The 22865-nt window shown below is 29.7% G+C and overlaps 2 protein-coding genes across 3 annotated transcripts; both read left to right on the forward strand.

Moving 5' to 3' along the window:
• Positions 1-144: 144 nt before the first annotated feature.
• Positions 145-2729, forward strand: LOC130948981 (uncharacterized). The gene is made up of 4 exons (XM_057877827.1): positions 145-274; positions 818-1810; positions 1906-2261; positions 2373-2729. Exons 1-4 carry the CDS (start codon positions 145-147, stop codon positions 2727-2729), a joined length of 1836 nt encoding a protein of 611 aa, XP_057733810.1.
• A 17876-nt stretch (positions 2730-20605) lies between these two features.
• Positions 20606-22162, forward strand: LOC130950939 (uncharacterized). Of its 2 annotated transcripts, none has more exons than XM_057879543.1 (2): positions 20606-20718; positions 21746-22162. In XM_057879543.1, the coding sequence occupies exons 1-2, from the start codon at positions 20691-20693 to the stop codon at positions 21988-21990; spliced, it is 273 nt and encodes a 90-aa protein (XP_057735526.1). In that variant the 5' UTR covers positions 20606-20690; the 3' UTR covers positions 21991-22162. The 2 variants fall into 2 exon arrangements, with proteins under 2 accessions (XP_057735526.1, XP_057735525.1); XM_057879542.1 differs by having other exon boundaries at positions 20611-20718; positions 21740-22162.
• Positions 22163-22865: the final 703 nt, after the last annotated feature.

Raw genomic sequence — 22865 nt, forward strand, 5'->3', positions numbered from 1 at the left:
ATCGAGTTGTATGTTGAGTTTGAGCAATCTGAGGCTGATCGGAATATCCTACGGGAATATTACAATAGCGACAGCGAAGAAGAGTTCGAAAGCAACTACGAAGTTGTTGGTCCAGATGGAGATGAAGATCAAGGTGACGGACCTATGGCTCTGGATGTGTCAGATGTGGCAAATGCACTGGCAAACGAAGTGCCGTTTGAGGAGCCATCATTCATGCGAGTTTTGGATTTGGAAGCCATGCATGTTTCGGAGTTTCTGGATTATACAAGTGCAGGTACGTAATTCTCTGTATTTATAAAATGTATTAGAATTTTTTAATAATTTATGGTGATAGTTGGACCAACTAGCTAAGTAAAGTGTGAAAATATACTGGATTAGTATTTAATTTTGTTTACCTATTTGTGTATTTAAGTTTAAGAAAGTTTTTTTTAGCAAGTGATTGAATTAGTTGAATACAAATTAGAAATTATATAAAAATTAGTAAATCAGTTAAATATCAGTTAGGATTTATGAATTAAGTTAGAAAACTTCAGTAAATATATAAAGGTGTATTTATTAGTAAATTAGTAAATTAGATTAATATAAATTAGTATTTTTTAGCAAAATAGTAAATCAGTGAATTAGTTAAATAGAAATTAATATTTGTTAGTAAATTAGTTGAAAATAAATTCGCAGTCATTGTAAATAAGTCAATCAGTTAAATATAAAAAAATTGGAGTTATGTCATAATTAATGCAGTAAAAAATTGTTTACGTTTATTTTCGATGTTACAATATTTGTTTTTTAAATATGTTTTGTATGGCTGTCCTTGTGGCAGAAATTTCTTTTGTCGCAGATGGTGAATTTGCCGTTGGTATGGAATTCAGTTTCAGGGAAGCTGTTATTAAGGCGATAAAAGAGTATACCATACGAAGAAGCGTAGACTACCGAGTGTATGAGTCTGAGCCATTGACATTTTATGTTAAGTGTACACAGTATGGGTCAGGGTGTGATTGGCTTATCCGGGTTAGCATGATCAGCCGGAAGTACTGTTGGGTTATAAGGAGGTATAATGGCAGTCACACATGTACCAGAGCAACAATTTCTCAGGATCATTTGAAGTTGGATTCGAATATAATTGCAGAAGCAATAAAGCCGTTGGTTGAGGCTGATCCCGCCTTAAAGGTAAAATCGGTTATAGCAGAGGTGCAATTGAAGTTCAACTACATGGTTAGTTATCGGAAAGCATGGTTGGCTAAGCAAAAGGCAGTGAAAAAAATATTTGGAGGCTGGGAAGCATCGTACGAAGTCTTGCCTATATGGTTTGAGGCCATGTGTCATAAGGAGCCATCAGCTGTTGTTCATTTTGAGACTATGCCTGCATATCAAGGTGATGACTTGGTGACTGATATTCGGGTATTGCATCGGGTCTTTTGGAGTTATTACCCCTGTATTAGAGCATTCAGACATTGTAAGCCAGTTGTCCAGGTGGATAGGACACACTTGTACAGAAAGTACAAGGGTTGTCTACTAGTGGCAGTTTCACAAGATGGCAACAACAATATCGTCCCAATTGCATTTGCTATTGTGGAGGGAGAGACTTCTGATGCATGGTACTTTTTTCGTAGTAACCTTCGTCAGCATGTTGTAACTCGGGATGGTGTGGGACTGATATCCGACCGTCATGAATCCATAAATGCCGCCGTGGAAAGGAGTGACGGTGCTTGGTTACCTCCAAGAGCTTTCCATATGTTTTGCATCAGGCATATAGAATCGAATTTTCTGAGAAAATTCAAGGCGCCGTACTTGCAGAAACTGGTCATCAATTTAGGTAACGATCAGCAAAGCTAATTAATACACTAACAGATTTACCTTCTATAAGTGTGTTTACCTCTTTATTTTTCTTTGTATATTTTTATCATACAGGATATTTGAGGACGGTGCGGGAGTATGAAGTACGATACCAACGTTTACGAGAACGGGGCGAGGCCTACACTAACTGGTTAAACCGAATCCCTCGAGAACAGTATGCGTTGGCTTTTGATGGTGGATATCGATGGGGTCATATGACGACGAATCTAGTGGAATGCATCAACTCAGTATTGAAGGGTACTCGCAATCTACCCGTTACTGCCCTTGTGAAGGCAACATTTTACAGGCTTAACGAGTTGTTTACACAAAAAAGAGCGGAGGCGAAAGCCTGGATTAATGCTGGGCATGTGTTTTCTGATGTCGTGACCTTGAAGTTGCATGCAAATCAACTTGCAGCAGGAAACATACAGGTTAGTTGCTTTGACTAGCAGAATGAGGTGTTTGAGGTTCGTGAGATGCCAAGTGGACTGGAGTTTGCAGTCGACCTACGAGGCCTTCGATGTGATTGTGGTGAGTTCCAGGTGGATAGAATCCCCTGTCGACATGTGTTCGCATGTTGTGCCAACCAGCGACTGGACTGGCAACTGTATGTGCATGATGTGTATAAGATGGACCAAGTTCGGCGTGTGTACCGAGCAAGGTTTAGGCCACTAGGTAATCCTACTACATGGCCTGCTTATAATGGACCTCGGTTCATGCCAAATTCGTTCCTGAGACGAGTGACAAAAGGTCGCCCCAGAATAACGCGCTTCTTGAATGAGATGGACACGCGTATGTTACGTCGGCCTAGGCGATGTAGGCTGTGTGGAGCTGAAGGACACAGCCGTAGCAGATGCCGTCAGTCCGATGGTGTAAATGCCTGTGGAAATACTCAGTAGGTTCACATTCTAAGATGATAATACATATGTAGCATTATATAATATGACATGAGTTGTCCATCTTAGTTAACAAATTATTTTATGTAACTTGACCTGCTCTATATAGCGTTATAAAGTATGACAATCTAGTATTATTCTCCATCTGTATCATTATATAATATGACATCAACTGTCCAAAATGACTTAATTTGATATGCCATTCGTAGTAATATATTCAAAATTTTGAAACACTAATACATAGTCCAGGATCTTAATACATAAATAAGTTCATTAATACTAAAATATTATGAACATACAAAGTAATGTTACCACAGTCCAGGTCATTCATACATAATGTCCAACACATATAAAGTACTCTAAACATAGTCCACATCATTAATACACAAATAAATTTATTACACCACAACTCCTTTCTCATTGCCCATTTTACATCATTCACAAATTTCTTGTATTTTTTAGCCGCCTTTTTTAACATGGATGGAGTGTAGCGATTAGCGCTATGACGTGACGGATCAATCCTCAGATTGTAACCTTTGACTTTGTCATCCGGAGTGTCACAATGACCTGCATACAATTTAATAAAAACAATTAAATTTATGGTTTTAGGTAATCAAAACAAGAGAGATACCACATATCATTTAATCAAATCAGATGGAGATACCATTTATGAACACAACATGAGTCACTAATAGAACATGTAAAGCAAAATACACAATCATATTACCATCATTGCGCGATTCCTCATCCTCATCGAACTCCTCTATCTCATTATCCTCATCATCATCCTCGTCATCCGGTTCATCTACTAGATAAGCATTGGTGTCCTCTTCGAGTGTGTTAGCATCTTCTTCAAGAGGTACTATGGAAACACGGTTAGGATTTTGAGTATTAATAACTCCACGTCCACCTTCACTTCTACTAGAGTCAACAGACACGAATCCTCCAGAAGCAACTGATGAGGTATGGCATGGAAGCCTCGCATCCAACGAATACCTACCTGCCATGAAATCAGGCTGATTGCGATATTGTGAATGTTCGGCATCTGCAGCCATGAACCCAAGCAATTGGCTAAAAGAACCTTCTTCTCCTGTTTCAAACTGTGACATACCCCAATATTGTTGATACATTGGAAATGACGGGGTAAAATGTGTCTGAAGTACATATTGGCCTGAGGATTGTGGTTGCTCTTGTGGAATCGGATTTGGAGGTGGTGGTGGCGGCGATTGTGGCTCCTGTTTCTCATTATCATCATCCGCATCCTGACTACCCTCATCCATATCCTCATTACCCTGATCCATCTCCTCATTACTCTCATCCATATCCTGATTACCCTCATCATTCTCTTCTACAACAAGGTTCGACAAGTACAAGCGGTTCCCAAATTTTGATCGGTACCAATCCATGTAAGACTCCAATGGATATTGTGAGGGCAACGGAACCTCAGAAAGAACATGGTTATACCTGTTTGTCCAATGCATCACCCAATATGAATGATTCGGTGCCGTGGCCCAATTAAGATTCTTAGGACCAGTCAGGACTTCTCCATGCGCCTTGTCCAGATTTCGTTCCTAATTAGGTACTCCCTGGACAAAACTGAATTGTCGCCTAATCCTATCAGTAGCATGCCACTCGATGCATTCGAATGACACCAACGGCACTGTTGCGCTCCAGACAACCGATTGCATGTAGATTTTAGGAGGAATTATATTCGGATCCACGCGATTCACAGAATAAGCAGCCCACACAAACTGCCAATCATAAATAAAACTCATAATTACAACCCACATCACAGTTACAATACCAATGCTTCATCATATTTAGCTAAACACTAAATCCGAAAGAAATGCATCTTTAATGAAAACTAACCTGGCCTTCCTGAAGTTCATCAAAGGCCTTCCTAAAGTGACTTAGCGTCAGATATCTATATCGTCGGTCACCACGCTCCCAGTTACGCCACCTAATATGATATATTTATTTAGTGCAACTGAATTCTAAATATCAAGAAACGGATACATTGTAACATAATATTACCTGTTTGCTAGCGGAAAACTGCGGGGTTCCCTAGGAAGCGGCGATAGATAAGGCAGTCGAATCCAAGCCCATCCGAGCATAAGTGTTAGTGGACCATCGATTTCCTTGCAGTTAAAGCGAGATGCCCTGCATAATGCCCTGTAGGGGTGTTCGCGGTGCGGTTTGGTTCGGTTAATTAGGAAAAAGTCATCCGATCCGATCGTTTATTAAGACTGCGGTTCGGTTTGGTTCGGTTTTTTTGTCGAGATCATCCGAACCAAACCAAACCAATTAAAATCGGTTTGGTTCGGTTCGGTTTGTTCGGTTTTTTAATTATTAAAAAAGATTTAAATAAACAAAAAAATAAAAAAATAATTTACATTTAACAGAGACCAAACCCTAAATTGTCCCAATTTCACAAACCCTAACCTCAATTTCAGAGCAAGAATATAACTCAATCCAAATTTATCAATTACAGAATTCAAACCCTAAACCTAATCCTAATTTCACATTAACAGAATTCAAAGCATAGCAATTTCATCAATAAAAAATCAAAACATATATTAAAATCTGTGACAACTGCGGAACAGAGGCAGGCAAGAGGCAGAGACAGTGGCAATTGGTGAAGCTGTGAACAAACTGCATAAACAAATACCACAAATATATCACGTCCGTTCTTGATGATTCCTTGACGATCGAATACATGTTTATCATGGCGAAAAATAAGTATAGTGCCAGACATTGAAGGGAGTAATAACAAGGTAGTGTGATCTTAGTATAAAAAGAAAACTGAAATTTCATGTTATGATGAAGATACAAATGCTTTCTTCATTGCTTATAATAATAGAAGATCCCTGTTTACCAAAGAGAAAAGCAGTAAAGTAATTGAACCAATACTAACAAAAACAAAAACTACTGAACACCACTCTCAAGAACTGGTTGAGTTCTTGTGACAGCTGCAGAAGGCATTTTACTATTGCCAACCCATCTACTTTCAAGAACCAAATCTTCATTGGCTTGTCTTTCCATGTCCTGAATTCTTTTAGCCTTCACAAGTCTAAAACAAAGAACCCCTACATAAACCACTGCAATCAACCCGAAAACCCAACCACAAAGCCAATCAGCCACAGAATTAATAAAGACATTTATTCAATTCAGGATTACCTCATCAATAATCAATAATAGCAGCAGTGAACCCTAAACTCAAAATAAAAAAACAAATTAAAATGAAGAACAAATTAAAAATTTAATAATGGCAGTGAACCAAAAACAACAATCAATAATCAAGAACAAATTTATAACAAGAAAGCCACGAATTTGAATCGAATGGAAAGCTACAAGAAATGGTGTTGGAAAGTCCAAGTAAAAGCAGAGGCTCAACAAAATCAGACAGCAGAATAGAAATAAAAGTGAAACATATTCAAGGAAGGAAGAAGAAAATCAACAATCAGAAGCAATTTCAGTAAATCAACAACAAATAAATTAAACCATGAACAAAAACCAGCAACAAATATATACTGAAACGGAAATTGAACAACAATATACAAAAATCAACAACAAATTAAACCAAGAACAAAAATCAGCAACAAATATACATTGAAACAGAAATTGAACAACAATGAATCAATGATTATTGAACAGAAATTGAATACCTGAATTGGAGGCTCTATATCTGACTTGACTCGGTGGCTGGGTGGCGGGTGCTGTCCGCGTCTCCGCGAGGCCAGAAACGATGCTGTGGGTGGCTGGGTGGTGCTGTCTCCGCGAGGCCAGAAACGATGTTGTGGGTGGCGGGGGTGGTGCTGGCTCCGCGACGATGGTGTTGGCTAGTGCTATCCGCGAGGAGGTGCTGGGACGAAGGGTTTGGCGGCGCTGTGTGAAAGCTGGAAGGGTTCGGCGGCGCTGGGAGGTGGGAAGAGGAAGGGGTTCGTCGGCGCAGGGAGATGGTGGGAGGAAGGGGTTCACGCAGGTTGGGAGTGGGAGGTGTTGGCTGTTGCGAGAGTGGGAGTCGGTTTTGAGAGTGGAGAGCGCAGAGTGAATGTGAGGGTTGGCGGCTAGGTTAGGTCAGGTTGTGGGGGGTGGGTGTAGGGGGAGGGTTGGTTTTGTTTTAGTTTTTTTTGAACCGGTTCGGTTCGGTTCGGTTAGGGTTTTCATTGTCAGAACCGAAAACCGAACCGAACCGCAATAAAAATAGCAAAACACAATTTTTTCGGTTTTTTCGGTTTTCAGTTTTTTTGATTTTCGATTTTTTCGGTTCGGTCGATCGGTTTTGTTCGGTCCGGATCGGTTTTGAACACCCCTAATGCCTTGTAGAGGTGTGCTAAGCATGCTGATCCCCAGCTGTACTGTCCAATACTGCCGAAATCACGAAGCAATGGTAGAAACTTCCAGTGCACAGCTGCCCCAGATTTATCCCCAAACAAGATCGTCCCGATCAGCAACATAATGTGGCATTTCACATACCTACGTATACTTATCTCATCAGTCAATTGTAAATTTTCTTTTAGATCGCACAGCCACGTCAGTTTTATGCAGCATCCTCTACACTCTTCCTTACACGATGCAACTCCAAATTGATCCAAACACTCAGCCTGCAATGCTTCGAAACTACTCATTGTCATCCCCGTGACTGGAAGACCATTCGTCGGAAGACCAAGAATTAAAGCTACGTCTTCAAGAGTTACGGCACATGCACCAATGGGAAAGTGAAACGTATGTTTATCTGGGTGCCACCGTTCGATTAGAGCATTTACAAGTGCTTTCTAGCACTGTACTACACCAATCTGAGATGCATGATAAAACCTAGTAACTCGTAAATACTCCTCCACCCAATCGTCGTACCGATCAGGAGGAACTGGATGGTCACAGGTCAACATTCTTAATTTCTACAAAAAAACATAACAAATTATTAGTCAACTAATTAACCATTACTAACTTACTACTAGGAGACAAGAAATTTTTAAGTAGAACAAATCATTAATAAAATTTGCATAACTAACTCAACAATATATATTAGTGGAAGACAGACAACATTCATAAATTATTTGACTAAGTCAAAATAAAACAAATATTTACAACTTCTAAATTGAATTATTAATTCTTGAAATTTCTCAAAACTAACAATTAATGACATCAACTAATAAATACATTCCTAATCAATTCTCAAGAATATGACAACATTAGATTAGACATGCTGGTTATTTATTTATTTCGGGTAGATTCTAATTTTTTTTAATATATAACATTATAATTTGTATTTTTAATTATCTATTAACTATTACTTAAGTAAATTTAAACACATATATGTAAATTTTAAAAAATACTAATAATCATTTTCATTATCTTCCTAAATTCGTTTTCTAATAACAATAATGAATAATTAACTGTCTAACAATTATGATTATAATTAACGAAATCAAACAAAATATCTGTTAAAAATTAATACTAACCGTTCATGTTTTATTCTTACATTCAATTACTGACAACCACAATAATATTTAATTTCCTAACAATTATAACTAGAAAAAATTAAAAAATTTTCAAAAAAAAAACATTCTACAAAAAATTTTATTAACCATCCGGTTTATATTTTATAATTTATTTTCTAAATATTAATATTCACCTCACTTCCTAACACTAATAAATATATTTAAAAAATTAAACAAATTTTAAAAAAAATAAACTGTGTTTGTTTTACATAAATATAACATCATGCTAACTACGTTTCCATTTTCAGATTCTATGTTACAACAATTATAAAAATTCAGACCATAACAATAATAATTTTCAAAAATAAATAATAAAAAAATTTAGCAAAAAAATAAAAAAATTTTTAAAAATAGTTCTAACTATTCTATATATATTTCTAAGCTCAAATCCTAACAACAACAGAAATAACTAAATTTTAAGAACAATATTTATAATTATAAAAATTTAACAAAATATTAAATAAACTTACATAATCAGAATGGCTGAGATAGTGTCTAATATGAAGCTTAGGGCGATCAACATCTTTGATTTTATATTTCTTTGGCATTTTCTTTATTTTTTCAGCAAACACACCCACTACCAGCAGAGAAATGAAGAAGAAGAATGGAGTTTGGAGGTTGAGAGTAAATGCTGAGAGTGAGATATCGGATGGTGAGAGTCCCTACTTCATGCACTATGTTGGTAATCAGGACACCGTTTGGGGAAGGAAGGGTTGCACGACGCGTGTCTACATAGCCACAAAACGGACCATCCGTGTTGTGAGCTACATGTCGTAAGGTCCGAGTTGAGAGCAGCTACATGTCGCACGGTCCGAGTTGTACACACCTACTCGCACGGTCCGATTTTCTTCTTAACTGACACCACCCTTTTGTCTAGCACCTCTCCTTTTCATAACCGGGTTCAACCCCAGCCTTCCTTCTATATAGAAATTAAAAAACGAATTTAAATTGGAGAGAGATGTTAGTAGTTGAATTGAACACTAGTAATTAATGTGGTGTGTGTTTGTTTAATTTAATTTTGGAAAGTTAATAAATTGGAGAAAAGATATTGATTGAATTGAACACCTAATAATTAATGTATTTGCTTAATTTAATTTTGGAAAACTAGAATATAGTTGGTTTGTATTTGTATTTTTAATATTTTATAAAAACTAAAAAATAAAAATAAAAAATATTATAAATAAAAAATTAAAATATAAACCAAACTCATCACCTTTAAATTAACAATGTTGTATTGCAATATATATTAGTATTACTACGCATGATAGGAATTTTGTAACTAATATTTTTAGATATTAACCAAATTTTAGTGTAACATTTAATTATTAAATTTTATGGTATTTTTTAAAATTTTAAAAACATTAAAAACAGAACAATTCGCAAAAAATATATTATACTTTTAATATTTAAAATATATAATACGCAAGAGATGTATTGTATATATTAATATTAAATATAGAATATATAGAAAGCATGTAATAATATATAGTGAGAAATTTTTTAAAATTTAAAAAATATCATAAAATTTAATAATAAATTAGTCTATTAATAAAAATTAACATCTAAATTATTTAACAAATTAAGTCCAATCAAGTTGCTATAAATTAATTCACCTCCACACGATACTATCTCTAATAAATTTTTGACTTAACGTGTGAATATATATAAATACATGCTCTTCATTCTCTATGTTTTTTTCGTTCTTTGCATTCTCTTTATCGTCGTCTTCTTCATCTCCACATTTTTCCTTATCTTTCTCTTTTATTATCGTCATCGTCACTACCACCACCTTTATTTTCTTCTCCTCTTTTTTTCTCATTTGAATTTCTTCGATCTCCTCTCCCTCCTCTTGCTCCTCCTCCATCATCATTGTTATCATTGTCGTCATCTTCTTCTTATATGTATAACAAAAAGAAAGAAAAAAAGAAAGAAATAAGGAAAAGAAGAAGAAGAAAAAAATATAGCATTATTAAAGAAGATATTTTCGTGCTTTTATAGCAAAATTTTGGTGTAAAAACTAAGAAACTTATGTGCTATTGTTAAGAAATTTCGGTGCATTTATATTCAGATAAATTTTGCATAATTTAAAACTGTTCCTCTTCCTCCTCCTTATCTTCTATTGATTCTTCTTCTTCTTTTTCATCGTCATCTTTTTTTATTCAATTTTTTTTCTTGTTTTACCTTCTCAAGTTTCTTCTTATTTTACTCTCTTAAAAAGAATAAAAATAAAAAAATCAAACAAAAAAGAAGAAGAAACATAATGTTACAAAATTACTAGGGAAATGATAAATCTACATTCACTCACTAAAAGAAAGAAAGAAATAAGAAAAAAATGCAGCATCAATGAAATATTTTTGTGCATTTGTAGCAAAATTTTAGTGTAAAAACTAAAAACTTTATGTGTTATTATTAAGAAATTTCAATATATTTTTATTCTGATAAGTTCTGTATAATTTAAAACTTTTCATCTTCTTCCTCTTCATCCTCTGTTGCTTCTTCTTCTTCTTTTTCATCATCATCATTTTTTTTCTTATTCATTTTTTTCTTCTTGTTTTACCTTTTCAAGTTTTTTCTTGTTTTACTCTCTTAACAAAAAAAAATACATAATGTTAAAAAATTATTAGGAAGAGAATAAACCAATATTCATTCAACTAAAAGAAAGAAAGAAAAAAAAAGAGGAAGAAGAAGAAAATGCAGCATTAAAGAAGATATTTTTGTACTTTTATAGTAAAATTTAGGTATAAAAATTAAGAACTTTATGTGTTATTGTTAAAAAATTTTGGTGTATTTTTATTCTCATAAGTTTTGTATAATTCAAAATTAGTTCTCTTTCTTCTTTTTATCTTCTGCTGCTTCTTCTTCATCATTTTCTTCTATCATTTTTTAATAATTCTTTTTGTTGCATTCTCTTAAGAGGAATAAAATAAAAAAAATTAATGTTGCAAAATTACTAAAAAAAAATATAACAACAATAATAATAAAAGAATAATAATAAAAACATATGTAAAAAAAAAATATAAAAAAATGATATATTTGTATTAATAAAACATATATATGTATACATTACGTATAATAAAAATAATTTTTATTAAATTTAGACTAATTTAATTAGAATTAGTTGCCAACAAAATTTAAATGCGTTAGCTAATATCTAAAAAAATATATGAAATTTTGTTCTCTATATCACGGACAACTACATCTTTGGTGGGTGTTCACCTACTATTTTGGGTATGGAAATTCTCAACTTTTGTATTTATAAAATTAGAATAATCTATTAAAACTCTAATTAATGTTAAAAAATAAAAAGAAGAAAAATGAAATGACCAAAAGGTCCTCGAGTAGAAATGTCTTACAAAAGTTCAACCAATAAAAAGTGTTGTGATGTGTCACCACTTACGTTTGTCATTCCATTTTAATACCTGTGAGACCTTTTTTAATATTTAATAATAAAAAAATTAATTAAAAATAATCAAAATTTATTTTATTTAATATTTATTCATTATTATAATAATTAATAATAATTAATTAATATTAAATAAGACAAATTTTTATAATATTTTTATTTTTTTAATAGAAAAGTCTGTATAACGGTTTTAATTAGCCCCATTAAAGGGACACACAAAAAGATTAATCCTATTAAATGGGTAGTTTTGAACATAGAAAAATTTGAAAAAATGAAAAACAAATTGTACTCTGACTTAGCTTGCAGAGAAAGTGTCACATACACATAGGCAATTATTCTGGAATCATTTAAAATTTTTTGTATATTATTGTATGATAGGTTTGTTTTATATATATTTTTAATATATGAAATAATTAGATATTATTAATTTAATATATAGTTAAAATTTGGCTAAAAATAAACTTTTAAAATATGTATTAAATATATTGTAGAATTATGTAAGTATATATGTTTCAAACTTCATAGTCTCGTAATAATAGAAATGATGGGATAAATTAAGAGTTAATTATTTTTTATATGATGAAGGAAATGGTGTATTACGTTGGTATGAATTGAAATAGGTGTATTTCACAAGTGTGATACACAATACAAATCATTACTTAGGATTTACATAACAAAAAAAATTTGTTATTCACAATTTCATAAATCATATTTTTTTAAATTAAAAAATTAAAATCGTGACTCATAATTTTTTATTTTTTTTCTTATTTAAAATCGTAATTCACAATTTCTGTTAATTTTGTTTAACTTTTTTGTCTTATTTAAAATTGTTACTCACAATTTTTTTTATTCCATATCATTACATTACACTAAAATATCATAATATTAATAAAAAACACCAATAATAATCTAATATAAAAAAAATTAACCTTAGTTAGGATTCAATTTTAATATAATATTTTATATTCAAATAAAATATTTAGAGATATTTATTTGAGTATGTGAAAATGTTATGATGTACGCGGAGATGTGAAATAAAGACAATTAGTCAAATTTATAAGCTTATTAGAAAATAAAGAATTAAAATGAAGACTTTTAGTTTAGTTAATTATGGCCTTTTCTTTCACAATTAAAGTGATGGAGAAAGATGGTGATTGAATTGAACACTCGTAATCTGTGCGTGTGTTTTTGCTACAATTATTACGCGTCATAGGAATTTTGTTCTATTAGTCAAGACAAGTACATCTATTGTATTTATTTATTTATTTTAAACAAAGCAAGTACAATGAATTTAAAAATAATATATATTATAATAAGTTTAGAGCAAGTATTTTATACATAGCAAGTATATCTATTGTATTTTATTTATTTATTTTTAAATATATATTATTGAAATGATTTTAAAAATAATATATATTATTATTTATTAAAATAAAAATATTTTAAATATTTTATATAATTAAAAATATTAAAAATATTAAAATATTAAAATATTATTATAATTATTTAAAAAATATTTTATATATATATATATATATCGTATTTTCGTGTCTTATAAGATTTTAAAATTTGTGTATCCGCGTGTCCTGTATTGCGTCCGTGTCTGTATTCATACATTATAGGTCAAATTAGTCTTTAAAAGATAAATTATTTTTAAAATTTATTTTTGAAAAAATTTATTCATCAAATTGGTCTTTTAAAATTATAAATTAATTATTTTTGTTCTTTCGTCGTTCCATTAACAATTTTCCGTCAACAACCTAGTATGATCAATTAGATACTAACAAAATTATAAAAATCTATCAAGTTTGTTTCTTTCTCTAATCATATAAATCTTAGTTTTAATATAATCTAACGACTAAATTAATAAATTTTTATAAATATATTTATTCAATATATAATTAGATATGATAAATGTTATGTATGTTAACAGTTAACATTTTATATCATTAATTATTGACGAAAATTGTTAATAAAATAATAAAAGAATAAAATTGATTAAATTATAATATTTAAAAGATCAATTTAATTAATAAATATTTTAAAAATAAATTTAAAGATCAAACTATCTTTTTATACTAATTTTACTATTAATCTTGTTAAATTATTATAATTCTTAAAAAAATTACAATTCTGGAAATGAATTTCTCAATTCATATAAGAAGAGTAAAGCATCGTTTTTGTCTCCAATATTTTGGGTAAATCCTATTTGTGTTCCTAATGTTTAAATCGTCCTATTTGTATCCCTAACGTTTATAAAAGTGATTCAATGTTATCCTGCCGTCAATTACACATTATAAACGCTTTAGTTTGAGTTTTAAAAATCTCTTCTTGAATTTACAATACAAATATTTTGGATAGAATTGATGATCCATTCCGAAAATAGCTTATCAAAAGTTGAAACTAATTCCTACAACATTTACATTATTCACTTTTCTAGGGATATAATTGAATCTAAACACAAATAGTGGGTATAATTTTAAAATTGAACACATCCAAGTAAAACCTAATTGAGAATGAATACATCTAAGTGAGAATAATTGAAAAATATAATTTGATTTGTTAGTATAATTGATAGTAGGATAACATTGAATCACTTTTATAAATGTTAAGGATACAAATAGAACGATTTAAACGTTAGGGACACAAATAGGAGTTACCTCAAATGTTAGGGACAAAAACGATATTTTACTCCATATAAAAGTATCGATGTGTTTATTATTTAGCCTGTCACCTCATCTTTATAAAGCACTACAACAATTCCGGCAGATAGCAGCGGAAATTTTGCGACGGTTTTATAAAATCACCACAAAACGGCAACCTGCGTTACATATAGCGATGGTTATTGGTTGGGGCTGCAATCCGACGGTACATATAGCGGCGGTTCCGGTTTTTCTCGAACGACCGCTATATGTACCGCGGATGAGTTATTGTTTTACATTTTGCGGCGGTTTTGTTTAAACCGTCGCAAAATGTGTATTACCACGTATTGCAATGTTTTCTTTAGTAATAACCATTTGGGTATAATCTACTTAAGTAAAAACTACTATCTTAAGCTACATATGTTTAAATCATTGTTACTTAAACTCGTAATACTTTTTCTATATTCGTTTTACGTAAAAAAAATTCACAAGTTAAATAAGTTATATATGTTAACTCATGTGAACAAATTTACCAATAAGATTTTCTTATTTACTTTATTGGTATTTAAATTTGTATTCAAACATAGATGTAAAAGAAGAAAATAAAATCATACTCTGAACTAATTAAAAATCAAACATTTTTTAAAAATAATAATTATAAATATTTTCTATAAAATATAAAAAATAATAATTAAAAATATTTTATACAAGTCATTAAAAATTTAAAACTTTATAATTTTAAATTTTAATTTTTTTATTTTAATGATTTGTTGAGTATTTATTAAAATAAAAAATTTAATTTTTTTTAAATAAGAATCTTAAATTGTATTCTTAGATATAAGAATTCATAATAACTAAATTCAAAATTAATTAATATTTTATCAAAATTAAATACTAAATAGAATAAAAATATTTTTATATGAAAACCAATCAATCATCTGCATATTATCGTGGTTAATAGATTCAATAATACTAACTGACCAACAAAATATAATATTTTTGGCAAATATTTCACTAATTCTAAATATTAAAGACTAAATTCTAAATTTTAATAAATATTTTTAGAAAATATTTAATTTTTAATAATTTATAAAAAACTATTTATTATTATTATTTTTTTATTTATGATTGAATGTACTCTTTATTGAGTTCATTATAGATATTATTAAATGTACTCTTTATTGTACTCTTTATATATGCTTGGATCATATATAAATAAATGTAAATTAATTCGATCTACTATGGTAAAAAATTAATTCGAAACTGACCATTTGAATTACTAGGGACGTCCTAGCATGCATAATTCGAATCACCCTGATTCGAACTACCCTAATTAAGACTATATGCAAGCATAATTCAAATTGGACAAATTCGAATTATTAACATTATTACTAATTCAAATAGGACTAATTTGAATTAGTCTTAGTTTGTCTAATTCGAATAAAACTGATTTGAATTACATAAGAATGTGCTTTTGGGAGATCTTGGTAATGTTTTTCAATTTGATAGAATTGTGTAATTTGGTCATTCATTTGATTTAATTGTGTATTTTACCCAACATATAAGGTGCCTATAATAACTATGATTAGATATAAAGTATACAATTTAAAAATTGTGTGGCAATCAAATGTGTTCATATGATATATATAATTATTAGCGCTATATACATCGAAGAGACATTTGATTTGGTGGTAACATGTCATTGTTAAAACTTTTTCTTCTTCTAGGTTCCACGTTGTGGGTCTATTGGCGGAAGCGCGGGTTTAACGATTGAGTCGGTTGGACCGATTCTAATAACTATGAACGGAAATACTAAAATTTGGAGGCGGTTCTAAACCGCCGCAAAACAAATGCTGTTTTCCTTCATTTGGTATTTAGCGGCGGTTCTAAACAGCCACAAAATTGATAGACGTTTAGCAATGGTTATTCCAGCAATTAGCTAAAATCGTCGCTAACCGTTTATTCGTGGCCTATCTTCTAAAATTTGGTTTAACCGCCGTAATATGATCGCATAACCGCCGCTATCTGCCGAAATATGTTAAACCTTTAGATTAATTTATTCAAAAAACTTTAAATATTTGTCAATTGAATAATATTCAAACGTGTGTGTCTGCGGTTTTTTTTATGTCAAAAGTGATCTATAAAATAAGCAAGTAAATTTTTTTGGCACAATAATGTATAAACTATTATTTGATATATTAGGAGGGTATATGTGAAATTGTGCTCATGAAAATTTCTTTGTTTTATTAATAGAAAAGTAGATAAACAAATTGATTTGCATACTATACTTAGTTTTTATCCTAGTTGATGGCTTGTACTTAAAAATTCCAAAACATGCATTAAGTATTTAATAAATAATATAAATAAATTTTTTTTATATATGTATGTATATATATAAGGACAATATTAGAAAATCAATATAATTTATTATTTTTGTATTTAAAAGTACTAGCTAAAAAATAATAATAAATTAATAAACTAAAAATATTAAACTGTTAACTAAAAATACTGATTAATATAAATTAAAATTGTTAACTTGGACCCTTGAATTTTTTTAAGTATGTAAAATGATAGCTCAATATATGAAGATATGAATCAGACAATAAAATCCAAACAGTGCATGAAACATCAAACATTGTGTTTCCGTGGACCAACGCATGCTGTGCAATCCTTTTCATATTTCTAAATTCTAACGTATTGAATAGGATGTGATTTTGTGGAAAAGTTGAAAAGAACAAGTCTAAATCCTTCCAATATGTTTTTCTACGGAGCCGATAAAATATAGATCGAAAATTTTTTTGTCTTTAATTTTTTTATATAAAATTATTTTTAAAGTTTAACTTGGTTTTAAAATCGTTTTTATTTTAGAGATTAAAATTATATGAAAATAATGATAAAAATAAAGACAGAAGTAAATTATAGATAGTTTATTTTTCTTCTTTTTTCTTTTCTTTTTTTTTCCTTTTCTCTTGGCAATAATAAAAACATTCTCTTTTCCTTAATTTTTTTTTTATTTTTTATAATTTTTTATTATGAATAATTTAGTCTAAAATTATAATATTTAAATAAAAAACGATTTTAAACTTTAAAAACGATTTTGTATGCAAAAAATATTAAAAACAAAAGTTCTTTTTACTTATATCTTAAAGACTAAAATCATACTTAATCATTTTTCTAATAATAGTTCCTTTTGTTTTAACAATTTAATTTCTAAGTAATTTTTTTGTTTTATTTGGCCGTATATGTTGCTCTTAAATTTTGTTGTACTTAAACATTTTAACATAAGCAATTAAAAAAGATGCAGTCCTTCTTAAGGAATAAATTAAGTTATATTCTTACATCGATCAATAGCTAGAGTTTGATATAATCCATATTAAAAGAATTAATAGATTGATTTGAATTTCGGTCTCTCACTCTCTTTAGTTATATTCTTTATGAATTCTCAAATAACTAATTTAGTAATTTATAATATCTATATATCTATGGATCACTTTATTTTGTATTTATTACATTATATAAAAAATAATTAATAAAAATGAGGTTTAAATCTTGATGGATACAGTATATCTGCCAAAATGTTAGTAGTAATTGTGGTGACCGGGTCTTTTCTATAATATAATTTATATTTTTTTAGTTTTTAAATAAAGTAAAGGCATAAATATATTAATTAAATATATTTAAAAACATAAAAAAGCATCCAAATTGAAAAATCATAAATATTTTTTAACTTTAAAATGAAGAAACAGAGTATTTTTTTTATGATATTTTATAAGCTGACAAGTTAATAATTAATCTATTATAAATTAAAATTCTACTTAAAATTTTATTCTAAGGCAAATGAATAACTACGTATCCAAAATAAGATTTGAGTGAGTTAATTGTTTGATTAATCCAAATTGGTTTAAGGGAAGAAATAAAGTTAATAATAAGGAAATAAAATGAAGATGAATCACGTTTGAAGAGTATATATACTACATCATATCCAAAAATCTAATTTAAAAAGAGATATTAACATTGTGTTCATACAAAGGTAGAAATTTATTTAATTTTCTGTCCTGTTTTTGTAGTATCTACGCCGTTTGAAATAAGTTGTTGAAGTTCAACGCGGTTCATGGTTATGGTCCTCATGGGACTGTTGAAAGAACAAGAACATGTTTTTCCATAAAGAAACAAATAAAGAAGAATGAAACAAGTACCCTAAACAAAATGTAAAACCGTTCAACTGCGACAACGACCTTGACTCTGTTGTGTCTTGTGTGCACTACTGCGAACACAACACACACCGTCCCCTGTGAAATGTGAATAATATTTTTGTTGTTTTTCCATGAATCCCTCTCTGTCTCTCGTGAATCATCATTTTTACTATTTAATTATTTAATAATGTTTACGAAATACAAAAAATAAGTTAAAACAGTCCAAACTTATTTTATTTAACACTTATTAATTATAATTATAATTAATAAATACTAAATAAGTTTAATTTTGATGCATTACGCTTTACACATCGTTTTTTTGAATGACTATTACATAATTAAATATACGTATAAAATTATTTTACACTAATAATACATTAAAATTATATTCATACTAAATAAGACAAATTTTAGTTATTTTTATTGTCCCCTAATATTAAAGCAACTATCAACTATCAAGTGGGAAATGTATACATTGTTGTGACAAACTATGTAAGTGACATGATTGTTTACACATAGTGCTTTTTGTCCAGCATTATTGATACCTCTCTAAGAAGTTTTAACTTTTAACTTAAGTACAAAATAATTTAATCATCATTATAGATCAAAGTGAGTAGGGAAGGGAATATACCAAGTAGAATTTTAACAATTTTATTGGTTAATAATATAAAAATGGTAAAGAATAATTCTTTTCAATGTAAAATATTTTAGTCATTATTGCTGAAAATGAATATCCTAAAAATAATTTTTTTAATAAAAAAATTGTTCTTACAATATTATTATAAAAAAGAGAAAATACCACTTTCATCTTTTGTAAAATAGACATTCCCTCTCACCCTAATTTTTAAAATTGTTCTCTTCAAACTCATTAAAAAAATTGTGTTAACTTCAGAGTTAACCCCTTTTTTAATCAACAACAACAATAATAATAATAACAATAATAATATAATAATAATAATAAATTCTTTCAATTTTTTTCAATTATTTTATCAAATATAATTTCTCAACATAGTTTATACACTTCTTTAGTAGGACAAAAGATATATATGAAAAGAATGTTAAATAATAAAATACCATACTTAACAAACTAACTAGAAAAAAATAGATAATTTATTTCCCTTATTCTCTTGCCTCTGGCTTGTCATCGCTCAGCCTCTTCTCTGGTATCTCAACCTTTTTTTTTTGTTGTGTTTTTTTTTGGTTTTGTAAGAGATTTTTTATTTTGATAAGTTAATGATTCATTTATTATCAATTTGAGTTTTATTTGAGAGTTTGTCATTGATCAATAGATAATTTTTGAGCATCTTAGCTATTAATTTCTGGTGATTTCAACTTTGAAAAAATAAATAAATTTTTAACTTTTTAATTTAAAAACACATAAGTCTTTGACTAATTAAAAGTACAAAAATATTTTTTATTTTTTGAAATGCAAGACATTTAAATTTTTTCATCCAAAATATATATAAGGACAAATAAATCTTTCGAAAAAATTAAATGCCTCTCATTTTTAAAGATGAGAGCATTTTTATATTTTTAATTAGTCAAAAATTTATTTGTCTTTGAAATAAAAAGTCAATGACCTATTTATCATTTTCTCCTTAATTTCCAAGTGAGCTCTACCGTCAGAGGATTCATTTTGCGTTTATTATTTTTCGTGTGTGATAAAGAGATGTGTATCATAAAATAGTATGAGAAGAGAAGTGTTTTACGCTGCTGTAGGTTGCACAAATAGGTGCCTTCGATTTCTTTGTATTGTTTTATTTTTGAACAAACAATCACAAATTAGACGATTCGATTTGTGTTTTTAAAAATTAAAAAAAAAAATTAAAAGTACAAATCAGACCTCTAATTTATAGTTTATATTTTTTCTTCAAATGGGTGTTTTTTTTATTATAATAACGTATTACATGTATTGAATCAATATATAAAAAAATAGCCTTCATTTTGTACTTGGGCTGTTTTCCATTCAGATTTAAAACCAAAATAGTAACACCAACACCTTAAGAAAAAAAAACTGCTACAGTTGAGAACTGCTTAATATTTCATATTGGGCCTCGCAAATAAGCCCAAGAAACAAAGGTCCAATTCAGAGGTGGAAGGTCCATTTAAGCCCAGTTGGCTAAAAGCTACCGCTCCAGATGTAAAAGGAAAAGTAGCAAATGCAAAAAGTACATCGCCCTTTTCTTTTAACCAATCGTATCGTCGGAACTTAGCTTGTCGCTTCAATGGCAGAACCACACGACTCTCATTCAGGTAACCATCACCAAAACCTTCTTCCATGCTTTTCGTTCCTTGCAATCAAAATTTCTGCATGCTATAATCATTCATGCTGCTTTTTCCATCTATGGTTAAATATTCGTCCATAATCATTTTTGCCTTTTTGTGTTTTGATCTGTTTCAAGTTCTTGGTGAATTTCATTTCGTAAATGATCCTTTCTTTATTTGTGAGGGGGAATGTGTGGAGATTATTTGATTTTTATTTTTTTATTTTTTACGTTTTTCATTTTTTTCAATAACATGATGTAATAGTTAATATTGCTTAATTGATTCTAGTTTTTCTTGTTATACATTTGCAGCATGTTTGGAATAGATTAATTCTCGGATATAATTGAAGAAAACAAACTGTATTGAATTATAGGAAGGTTTAGATTTTAGGCTGTTCTAAATTCAGAATAAACTAATTCAAACATGGATTGAAGTACCAAAATTACCTTATGTTGCTGAAAAACCAAGGAAGAACAAAAAAGAAATGCCCTGTTTATTCAAAAAGTTTGATTCCTTCAACAAATCTACTTAAAAAGTAGGTAACATTGACGGTGACATGATTCTTGTCTAGGTAATTTTCTTTTGAGTGTTTGTATTTTTGTTCTTCTGTAGATAATATTGCTATCTACATGATATTTTTATGGTAATTTTGGTATCTTTTTCATTCTTTAAACAAGCGATTGTTTAAAGATGATAGCTGAAAACTCACATAAAGATGACTTAATTTAAAGATGATAGCTGAAAACCATTACATCTTAGCTATCATTTTCATAATTTTTATGTGAGTAGAAATCATTTAATAACTTGTGTTTAGGCACAACGATTAACAACCACAAAGTAAGTAGGTCTCACCATTATGGCACTCAGTTGTTTCTTAGTTCCATTAACTTTTATGCGAAATTGCGAATGTTTTAAGTTTTCGTCTGCCTAAGAATTTTTGAATCTTAAATTCACCAATTAACTGATTCTTGTAAGACCAATTAATTCATTCCTTTTTGAATCTTGAAAGAAAAAGATGTCAAATCACCAAACATCTTTGAGCGAGCGAAGGAGGAGATACAGGCGGTTTTCCATCACGACAAGATGCCTACCCATGACAAAGAAACTCATGGGAGAAACGATGACATTGACGAGGAAACAGATACTAGCGAGGTCAAAGCCCCGGGTGTTCTTGAACGGGTGAAGGAGGAGATTGAAGCTGTAGTTGAGGCCTTGCATCCAAATAAAGACTCTCAGGATCATGATTCATCATCAAAGTGAAGAGAATGGTGGAAGGAATGTCCCTTCAAATGTTTTGTAATTATGATTCTGAAAATTTGTGTCAATGGTTTAACTGTTTAAGGTGTAAACCATGAAAACTATGAGGACTTTTGTGAGCTCTTGGAACAAATCATTATTTAATTTGCTATAATGTATCAATTACTCCTTGCTATATCAGCTCTGTTTTGGATTTGGATTCTCTATTAGTAAGGAATAATTGTAAAGTAAAAAAAAGTAAGAAATTTATCAACATTAGATTAATAATTTCTATTACATGTAGATTCCACTAAAATGATGCAGGAATTTTGATCATTTACATTTTCATTTTACAACTACCCTCTTAATGAGGATCTTAATGTTCCAGCTTTGTGATAGTTGTCACAAATATGATGGTAGAAGTATTCAGCAGATCAGAGTAATTAAGAAGTAATGTTTTGGATAGAGTGCATATGAGATTTTGGTCAAAAGTCAAAACTGTTATATACTTTTTTGGTTCAATTTCTTTTTAACGTGCTGAATCCATTCCTTAACAGATTAAGAAAGGCAGAGAAAGCTTTTACCCTTTGGGCAGGGACATTATTGATGTGAAAGTTCTATGGTAGATTCTTGCATGTAAATATGGTATATCTTCGAGATTCACGTTCATCTATATAGGCTGATAGCTGTAAATGGAATGAAATTTGGATATAATCATACTAATATTATTTAATTATTTGTTTGACAAAATTCAGCTTTCACTCAATTGTCATAAAAAAACAAGAGTTTGCTCTATTTTAAAGGCTAGTGTTTGATTTGGGTATACTTGATGGAGCAGCTACATTCTGTTCTATGACCTATGTTTGGGATTATTATTAATAGCTCTATAGTTATAGGTT

This window comes from Arachis stenosperma, chromosome 9, assembly GCF_014773155.1.
Source record: "Arachis stenosperma cultivar V10309 chromosome 9, arast.V10309.gnm1.PFL2, whole genome shotgun sequence".
In the NCBI taxonomy this organism is placed as follows: domain Eukaryota; kingdom Viridiplantae; phylum Streptophyta; class Magnoliopsida; order Fabales; family Fabaceae; genus Arachis; species Arachis stenosperma.